The 10,410-nt window shown below is 37.0% G+C and overlaps 1 protein-coding gene across 1 annotated transcript; it reads left to right on the top strand.

Annotated features, from left to right (window-relative positions):
* The first annotated feature begins 1,815 nt into the window (after positions 1-1,815).
* LOC127798426 (UDP-galactose/UDP-glucose transporter 5B) lies at positions 1,816-9,624 on the top strand. Its single transcript, XM_052331983.1, has 11 exons — positions 1,816-2,194; positions 3,038-3,151; positions 3,325-3,417; positions 3,506-3,571; positions 5,814-5,912; positions 6,284-6,363; positions 7,315-7,427; positions 8,564-8,652; positions 8,844-8,930; positions 9,044-9,112; positions 9,203-9,624. Exons 1-11 carry the CDS (start codon positions 2,087-2,089, stop codon positions 9,326-9,328), a joined length of 1,044 nt encoding a protein of 347 aa, XP_052187943.1. The 5' UTR covers positions 1,816-2,086; the 3' UTR covers positions 9,329-9,624.
* The last annotated feature ends 786 nt before the right edge of the window (positions 9,625-10,410 follow it).

Genomic DNA, 10,410 nt, shown 5'->3' with positions numbered 1-10,410 from the left:
AGTTTGTAGTTGAGGATGATGCCAAACGAGCTAAGGCATCGACGTGAGAGTTCTGGTCCCTAGGCACTTGGTTCACCTCACACCCCTCAAAGATGCACATTAGGTCCTAGACTTTCTGGAGGTAGGCTACCATTTTTAGGCCCTTAGCTTGATATTCGCCTTGTATCTGACATACCACGAGCTGAGAGTTACTGAAGAGCACCAGTCGTTCTACCTTCACCTCCCTTGGCAAGCGTAGTCCAGCTAACAACGCCTCATACTCAACCTCATATTAGTCGCCTTAAAGCCGAATCTCAACGCATAAGGAATTTTATGCCCCTCTAGGCTTATCAGGAGTACCCCCGCTCCAGCTCCATGCTCACTAGAAGATCCATCCACATATAACTCCCAAGGTGGACCTTTCGAAGATTCGGGTTCCTCCACTATTATGGTTGACCGTGATTCATTGATCTACACTGAGGAAATGAACATGAGAGAGAGGATGAGAAGGCATTCCAAGGAATGTTGTGTGATTCGATCTGCGTTCTTCCGGTCGGCCCGTCCTTACAAGTACTCCAACGTTCAAATAAGTAAGTGAGTGAGGAAAAGTTGTGGATCAGTAGGTTGGTTGAAAGAAAAAACATACCTTGGCTCTGGAAAGAGCTTACTGATATAAGAGGATGAGATGTCCCTCCGTATGTTTGCGTCGTGCGTCAACAGGTGATGGGACTGAATATCCGACGCTGGTGAAGGTATCCAGGTGACGGTAAGGTGCCAACGGACCCTTATTAATGTGGATGAGATCTGAGGTGGGCACGCAGATCCCCAAAAGATGATGCAATGATGTTGTTTGCAGGCTGATATAGGGCCAAGATGGGACTGACATGGGCCAAGAAATGGGCCGAGATAGGGGAGCCAGATTAGGCTTAGACAGCCCAGTTAGAATAACGCCTAGTTCACGACTATTCATTGGTTATTTTGTGGCCTTCTTTTTATGTGAGTTGAATAATTCGTCTAGCGAGTTGAAAACATCTTTGGGAGCTCGCTCGGCTAGATCAATGAGCTGGAACATCACTGGGAGCTCGCTTGGTTCCCACGGTTTGAACTCGGGCCTCAACGAAGTGTGACCTTATTCTAGCAAGCTCGGCCTTGAGCTCGTTGGGCTTCAAGAGATTAGGCCGGTCTACTGGACCGAGTTCAGCCTATAAGAAAGGGTCCAAAAAATATCCATAACAAAAAAAAAATATATATATAAAATAGATATGATACGAAATAAAAATAGAAAAATAACATTTAAGAAAAATAATATAAAAAATAATTATTTAATTAAATATAAACATAAATTCTACCATCCATTCTAACAAATATAAACACAAATTTTATTATTCATGAATTATGACTTAATAAATAAAAATAAATAATAAATTTTAAAAAATAAAATAATTAAACATAATACAATTTATGAAAATTTCTCCTCTTCACTATCATTCACTTTCTTTACATGTGTATACATATATTCACAAAACCACAGGTTATATATATACATACATAATATATTTACGGAAATATATATATATATATACATGTTTTTAATATTACAAAAATTACCACAAAATATTTTTAAAATTATAAAAATAGCCTAAAACAATTTAATGGTATTTTTTGACATTTCAAAGTCGGAAACATTTTAAAAATGTGAAAAAGAATAGCGTTTTGGATCACAAAGCCTAACACCTTGGAGAAGAATAGAAGGGAAAAAAGAATTATTGAAATTTTATGACATATATATATATATATGGGGGGTGAAATGAAAAATAAAATAATATAAACGTAGGGAGAAGTCCGGGGGAGGAAAAGACGCCGGCGAAAGCGTCGGGTTTAGAGGGCTCCTTCGCCCGTCCACGGCGTAGTAATCATATCGTCAAAATGATTTGACAATTTCAATCGCACATGACATGACTTCAAATCACACTTCGCCGCTTCCTGCATCTCTTCGTCTCTCCCCCACTCTCTCTCTTCGCCTCATTCGCTCACACTTTCGCGACAATCGCCGATCGGCGATCGCAGTCCCCGCGTCAGCCGCCGTCCAATTCCGATTGGATGGGATATGGTGGAGCGGCTATCTTCGCCGCCCTTGAAAGAGGGCATGTTCTGGAAAGGAGTTTTTGCGGTGTCAGGAATCATGTCCACTCTTGTCATCTACGGCGTCTTGCAGGTGCCAGCTTTTTGTTTATCTCATATGCGGTTGCTTCCTTGTTGAATGAATTTGAAGTTGTCACTTTGAAGTTCTGTTACTGATTTCGCTTGACCTAGTAATTCTCAATATGGTTCCACCATTAGGGATATTGTCACGAATTGGGAAGAAATTGTTGTCTTGCTGGCTTTCCTGCTGAACGAATTTGAAGCCGAGCCTTTAAAATTTTGGTTGTTCGTTTCGCTTGACATAGCAATTACCAACATGGTTGAATCTTTGTGGATATGTTGGTCGAATGCACTTTCAGTGTCGTTCATCTTATAAGATAGCACATGGCGGCTTTCAGGTGAAACAACTAGTCACGGTGAAAATGGGGCCAGCTGCTCACCTATAGTTTTGCATCAGAATTATAGAGATTAGACAGATAGCCATTTTGATATATTAGAACATGCCTATTTATTGGGTGTTCTCTTGTGATGAATTATATACTCATTCTAGATTTTTGGCTATGGGACAACGTCATTTTTTTGTTCTAGCAAACCATCAGGAGTGATGAACATTACTGCAATTGGACTGATTATCTGATTGCCATTTCACCAAGCTCAATCATAGAAATCAGGAGAGCAGGCAATGATGCCTCTCTTCTCCATTGAGATTTTGAATTCATTTTTTTTTTTCAGTTACAATGCTAGTCAAAATCTTGTATTTGTGTCTCTATTTAAATTTAGCTTAGATAGGAATCTTGGATCAATGCTTTTGATTATTTCACCATTACGTATTTTGCACTTTTCATTTATATAAATTTGGTTGATTTTTGTAGTAAACTCAGTATTTAAATGGCTGAGAAAGTTAATTTTCTTTCAGGAAAAGATAATGAGAGTTCCATATGGAGAAAGCAAAGAATATTTTAGCCACTCGTTGTTTCTTGTCTTCTGCAATCGTCTTATGACATCAGCTGTCTCTGCAGGTGCTTTGCTGGTAACTAGCCATTACTGGTTAACTGATCATTTTTTGTAGTGAAACTGCAAGTAATCGGGATTATGGAGTTCTAATACTTTTCTTAGGCACTATAGGTCAAGATAATGTGACCTAAGCTTAGAGCATCATGTTGATAACAGTTTTTTGTGATTACATTCTTTCCTTTTGTCCAGGCAAGTAAGAAAGCATTGGACCCTGTTGCTCCAGTTTATAAGTATTGCCTGGTGTCAGTGACGAACATATTAACAACAACATGTCAGTATGAGGTGGGCTTATTTATTTTTGCATTTTCTTTATCATGAAATACCTGAGAAGGAAATAAAATTGATACCTGTGCCTTGTATTTTTCTCCAGGCACTAAAATATGTCAGCTTTCCTGTTCAGACTCTTGCAAAATGTGCCAAAATGATACCTGTAATGGTATGTTACATTTCTTGGGTATAACTATGGTTGGTCACTTCATGCCATTTTCCTAGTTCTCCCAATAAACTGAATTGCTTCTGTGTAATGTTGACTATTATCAATTATGCAAATTTGTGTTTTATTCTTACTTTTACCTTTATATTTCTACTTACATAATCCCATTGTGTTGCCTGTTCAGTAAGAATATAAAAGCTGTTCATTTTTTATTTTTGTAATTATTTCAAGTTCTTATTTTGATTGTTAGAATCAATACTGTATGTTCCCTGCCAAATTACTTGGAATTTTTTTTTTATTAAATTAGCATTATTTAAAAAAATAAAATAAAAGTAGCATCAGAATTCAGAAATTAACAAAAATAGCATCAAGTACTACCCGAGCCTCGGTTGAGAGAGACCTGCCAGTACAACTGGCAGCAGCAGGTGTCTAGTGTCAAGGGAGACTAGTCAATTGAATTGGTAGGTCTCTATGTCGCCTAGACCTGACAGTCCAACTGGCTGGTATAGGCCAATCCTTAGCATATTTTTTGCTAAGTGTTGGGCAAGGAAGACTCTGTATCATGACAGTTTTTTTGTGTACGTTGTCATCGTGTATATATAAACTTTTGCTGTTGTATATATGTTGAACATGTATATATGGTAATTTTTGCATATCCTTAGTAGTTATTTCTATACAATGTGTGGTTTTGTAGTTTGCTGTTTTATCTTGGTTTTTTGGAATTGTACTGGTTTTATTTGGTGCACAAGGAAGTTATTTATCTTGGTTTGATGTTGGAGTGGAAATATCAGTGCGGGTCTCTGGGTGGTCTCTCTCAACCAAGGCTTTGATAACATCTGATGCTACTTTCATAAAATTCCCAGATCCAATACTAGTTTCATTAAAAAAATAATGTTAATTAAAAATAAAAAACTCAATACTTGTGCCTCTCTATCCTATAACAGATGCTTCCACCACAAAGCCAAGATTGCTCGTGCACAAAATGACTCAAAAAAAAAAAAAAAAAAGATTTTCTTCACTTCAATACAGTGGATGGTTGTTCGCCCACAATGGTGGTCTTGGGTGCTTAGAGTTAATTAATTGTAATTAAATAATACTAATGATAGCTAATTATAATACCTTCATAAGTTTGAATAAAATTAATGCAGCAAAAACACAAAATAACTCCCTTAAACAATCGAACTAAATTGATATGGAAAGGGTGGACCTTACCCTTGCTTGTTTCGCAAAAGGATTGTTTCCACAACTCAAACCCATGACCTTCTAGTCACAAAAGGGCAACTATACCGTTGCAACCAAGGGTTTCCCTCCTTCAACGGACAACATGATTCTGATATTTTTGCTTTTCTAGGCATTGGTAACGGTATGACTTGTTTTACCAGTTACGTAACTTGCTCATTTCTGTTTCCTCATTTTTCTCCGCATGTGTTCAGACTTGTTATTATTCATTTAGTGACAGTATCATCTGATCATGGAGAATGCAACTTAAGTTTCATATCTTCTATAATTTACAAGCCTGCCTGATTTCCAAAACATAAATATATTGCTAATACTATACTTGCTTGAACTGCTGTTATTTCTTGGTTTGATTTTGTGCAATATTGTAACTCCACAAATTGTATTTGACATACATGATGCATAATGGTGTGTCATCACTTAATGTGGAGGATTTTTTTTTTTCCTCCTAAGGATTTCATTTTGACCCATCAAAAACCTTGTCAAATACTCAGCAAAAAATAGTAATAAATAAATAGCCCTTTCAGATGGCAAAAACTTTGATTCAGTATAAAATTCAAAACAGCATAAGAGCATCCTTCATTCTTCATCTTGAAGCTTCTGGTCCCCAACCAGCACTAAGTGCTGTCATGGAGCAAATTTTAATAACAGCTGGCTACCAGTTTTATGATCTTAGGTTCAATTATCTCAAAGAATGTGTTTGGTAATGGTTCTCTTGAGACATGAAGTAATTGCACAGTTTAGGATTGGTGAAATCAACTCGATATGCCAATATCTGAATTAATTGGTCTAGGCTTCATGGGTCCTCTGCTCCAATCAGCTCCAATTACTTGGGTTCTTTGTGGTCAATGTTTTTGTGCTACATATAGTTCCTGCCCACAGTAAATAGATTATTTGCTGTGGATCTCTGTTTCACTTGATTAAGTTTGTCATCATATTATTTTAATTGCCAAATTGAGGTGTAAATGCCAACTTAACTGGTTACCAAATTTGGCCGAATCCTTTGCAGCTTTGGAGCTCTGTCATTTTGCAAAAGATATACAAGGCTCAGGACTATTTTCTGGCTTTCCTAGTGATGCTTGGTTGTGCGTTATTCATTCTGTACCCGGTAAATGACCACGATTCTGTTTTTCTATTTCTTCAGCATGGTACAGTACTTTTGCATCATTGAGAAAGTAATGACACCTACTGATGACATTCACCAAGAAATTTACAAATGGTTCTTATATATTTTATCTGCTTTGTTGGATCTCCCCACCCCCACCCACCGTTGAGCACATGCAAAAAACTAAGTAGTTTGTATTTGGTATTTGATTCTAGGCAGCAGAGCCTAGAATCAAATGATTATTATATACATTCACCAAGAAATTCACAAATGATTCTTATATATTTTATCTGCTTTGTTGGATCTCCCCACCCACACCCACTGCTGAGCATACACAAAACACTAAGTAGTTTGTATTTGGTATTTGATTCTAGGCAGCAGGTGATATAAGTCCGTATAATAGAGGAAGGGAAAGCACAATTTGGGGTGTTCTGCTGATGATTGGTTATCTTGGGTATGGCTTTGAAGGCTCATTTACCATAACTATTTGTCTTCTTTGTAATTTTGTGATTACTCCTCATCATGTCTTATAATTTCCTATTTCTCCTAGCAGGTAACATTTATTAGAACTTACAGTTCATATGTCATCTTGGAAATTTTAAGTGCATGGGTATCTTACCCTCTGTATATTTTCAAGCTTCCCATTCTTCATTGAGGTCACACTTTCTTGGTTTGCTGCATAACATGCTTCTATAACTATTTCAGAGATTCCTTTTCCTTTCATCTCTTTTTGTGGTTAACATTCTATTTTGCTGTTCTGCATCTTTAAATGCTGTGTTCATGTGTGCCAATGTGGATCAATGTCTCAGTAGGTGTAATAGGAACTGGGAAATACATTTATTTAAATACTTGTTCCAACTATGACACCCAGAACAGTAAGGTTGCCTAGAGCAAAGATCATTGATTTAATGTAGATAGGGAAAAGCCCAGCTAGTTAGTAAAGAAAACTATGAATACGATGGGAGAGTACATATTTCTGTCGTGAATTGTAATGTTTTGACCATTACAGTGTTTAATGGGGGAGAAAGAAACAGCAAATAACTTGATTTGCAACTTTGAAGCTTGTGTCTGGAAAATCTACTTGTTCATATTTCAGTTGCTTAAAAATATTGATTGTCTCATTGACATTGTTTAAAGTATTAATGGTCTATTATCATACTGTATTGCCTTAGCAAACTTCTCTGACATGGAGATCAACCTATCCTTTGGAAGTACCCTTATTGCAGAAAACATTTTATTGCCTGTATCATCCCATATTTTATTGCTTCGATCAATATTTACTGCTTAATTGATTATGTTAAGATTTCATCCATACAACTGACCATGTATTTTATGTTTAAGAAATGGATACACCCTTTTTATTTGCCTGCATATTTTAATGTTTATTTGATTTTTTCCCCCTCAGGTTTGATGGCTTTACAAGCACATTCCAGGATAAACTATTTAAAGGCTATGATATGGAAATACACAATCAAATATTCTACACAACGTTATGTTCTTGTATACTGAGCTTGACTGGTAACTTTTCCTTATTTAGACCTCGCTGAATTATTATAAATTTGTCCCCTTGGAGTTATATTCAATGAATTTTACGATCCTTTGATTGTTTGAATGGGGTCCTGGTAATATCAAGAGGCATTATGGTTGTAGACCTGGTAGACTTCTTGGTTATGTTGTTTTTATACATTCAGATTTGACAAAAAGTCCTCAATTCAATTGGATTAGACATGTCTTATTGAACCATGACTTCACGTTGGTGTTTGAAAGTTTCAAATTCAGTAGCCTCACATATAGCAAGTATAATATGCATTTCAAACTATTCCCCAGAGGAAACATGAAGTCATCTCACATTCTGTTCATTTTTAAATGTTCAAAGGGAAGTTTTAAATTCAGGTTCAGGCCAAAATTCAGGTCTCCAAGGTCACAGGTTTCTATGGGAGTTTGTGGAGTTTAGCATTCATGCAAGGACAAAAGATACCTTCATATCCTACAATTGATGAACACCACCTTAAGAAAAGGGCAAACTAGAGTGCAGCAGTAAAACTGCATTAGGATATGATGTGGTCTGCCTCACTTTCACTTGCATGGATGATGGTCTGCCTCGCTTTCAATTTCATGGTTTTAACCTGACACCCAGGTTGCAGCAGAGCTGCCTTCAGAGCTACTCCAAACCAACCTTCACAATTCACAAACGCCACCTGAAATTGGTAGTCATTTTCACGTTTTGATATTGGAGGGAAGACTCATAGATGCCATTTACTTTGTCGCCCGCAAGAAAATGAATTACATTAGATAGAGGATCTTATTTACCTGGACATTCAATGAAAATGTATAGGAGATGTGTATCCTTGATTTGTCATTGAAGGTTTAACCTCAGAAGTAAAGAACCGGTGTTCATGTTTTTGTCCTTGGATCAGCAATTGTACCAACATATCATCCTGGTTTTACCAGCAGCAGTCATATCTGTTGGGGTTTGGTAATACAGCCCCCATGGTAATAATCTATGGAATACTTTTTGACTGGTAACTAATCGTGGTTGAAGTTTTACTCTTCATTTTCTATGTTTGTGCGTCTACCTTATCTTCTTAATACGAATGATTTCATTTCAGAGGCTAACCACTGATATCATTGGCTTTTCTTGTTTGTTTATTCAGGTCTAATATTACAGGGGCATCTTCTCAATGCCACAGATTTTGTTGCTCGCCATCATGATTGTTTCTTTGACATTGCATTGCTATCCACTGTAAGTGGTCCTTTAGCTTTTACAGTTCTATAAGAATAAAGTTCATTAATGAACTTTTGTAATGGTTTTCTAGCGTTCTTTCATCTATCCCTTCCCTCCCCAAAACGCCCCCCCGCTTCCCCTCCCTCCTCCATTTGTATGCACAATGGGAGAAAGAAATATGAAAAATGCGGATATTTTTCTCTCTGCAGGTAGCAACAACTAGTCAATTTTTCATTTCCTACACAATTCGTACATTTGGCGCACTCACATTTGCCACCATAATGACCACGAGACAGGTAAAATACAAGTTACCAGAAGGTCCTTAACTCTACACAGATTGTGTATTATCCTCTTTTGTTTGCCCCCATCTGTGCTTCTGACGTGCGATTCTCATTTTTGGGGTGGATAGTTGGTGAGCATTCTGTTATCATGCATTTGGTTTGCCCATCCCCTCAGCTGGGAACAGTGCATTGGAGCTGTAAGCCTCAATCTCTAACCCCTTTGATACCCGTATCTAAATTATATTTATGCAGTAGCCTAGTAGCCATAATATTGTTTCATTTGGCAGGTTATTGTTTTCGGTTCCCTGTATGCAAAAAGCTACTTGGGAAATAAAGCACCTAAGAAACCTACTGTGGAAGGACGTCTGGAAAATGGGGAGTCTATTCCCCTGAACCTCAAGGATAGCCAATGAGATGAAAGTTGGTGAAGTAGTATGATTTTTGACAATTTTTCCCCTGTTTTTCTCTAGGGATATTAAACTATATATGACTTTAGTTGCATAGTGAAGACCAACGAGACCCATTTCTGTTGTTTTTTTGTTTTGTTATACTGTAGAAGGAACTAGTAATTCTTTGTTGTTTCTGTTGACAGAGGAAACATTAAGTGCGTGTTTGGCCTGTAAAATTTTTGTTGGTGTAAGAATTATTTTTGTTAAAAACACTGTAATCCAACACAACTGAATAAGAAAGTGACAAAAAATACAAGGTTGACTTGGGTGTGTTTGAATCTGCCAATTAGTAAATCTTCCTTTTGGGGCTACAGTTGGCATCCATTTGGGTGCAGTTTTTAGCCGATGGATATGAGATTTGCGTAGACCTACAGGGATTTGTAGGTTAAAAGTTTGGTCATCTCAATTCCCATGTTACTTAAAAAAAAAAAAAAAAATTGCCATAATCACTTTCAAGTTTCAACAAAAAACGAATTTTTAGTGTTATTATATATAATATATATATATTTAATCATTGATTAAAAAATAATTTTAATACTAAAATTATCTAAAAAGTGTTTATGTTGATGTTATTATTTGAATATCAAAATGTTTTTAATTCATTTTAAATTTATGATTAAAAATGTTAAGATCTGAACTGTTTCTACATATTTTGATATATTTTAGTGGCAAACGCGTGGCTGTTGTTTAGTGGTAAGAATTCTACGTTGTGGCCGCAGAGACCTGGGCTCGAATCCCAGCAGCCACACATCCTCCCCTAAAGTAAAGGCTTTGACGTTTTCAAATTTTGGTCATTATTGGTCAAAGAGGTGAAATCGTTCGTTTTGGTTGCCCTCACACTCGGTTCGATAGGACATGGGAGAGGTTAATCATGGTGACTTAGCCGGACACAATAACTAGACCCGGGCTCACCGCGCATAAAGAGTCCCCCCTCACTTTGGAGAGAGGTATCCCACATTGCCGCTTGCGAGACTCGATCTTCGGTCTTGGTCTAAGATTCACCACGAAAAGCACTTTGTGTCCCTTTCTTGACCAATTGGACTGTC

Source organism: Diospyros lotus, chromosome 3 (assembly GCF_014633365.1).
Source record: "Diospyros lotus cultivar Yz01 chromosome 3, ASM1463336v1, whole genome shotgun sequence".
Lineage (NCBI taxonomy): Eukaryota > Viridiplantae > Streptophyta > Magnoliopsida > Ericales > Ebenaceae > Diospyros > Diospyros lotus.
This window is presented reverse-complemented; position numbering and strand designations above follow the sequence as displayed.

What these genes read in the sequence shown, in the direction of transcription:
- LOC127798426 (XM_052331983.1), top strand. Translation starts at nt 2,087, where the DNA reads ATGGTGGAGCGGCTATCTTCGCCGCCCTTGAAAGAGGGCATGTTCTGG. An exon ending in CCAAAATGATACCTGTAATG is followed by an intron (nt 3,572 to 5,813) that starts GTATGTTACATT and finishes AATCCTTTGCAG; the next exon opens with CTTTGGAGCTCTGTCATTTT. An exon ending in CGTTATTCATTCTGTACCCG is followed by an intron (nt 5,913 to 6,283) that starts GTAAATGACCAC and finishes ATTTGATTCTAG; the next exon opens with GCAGCAGGTGATATAAGTCC.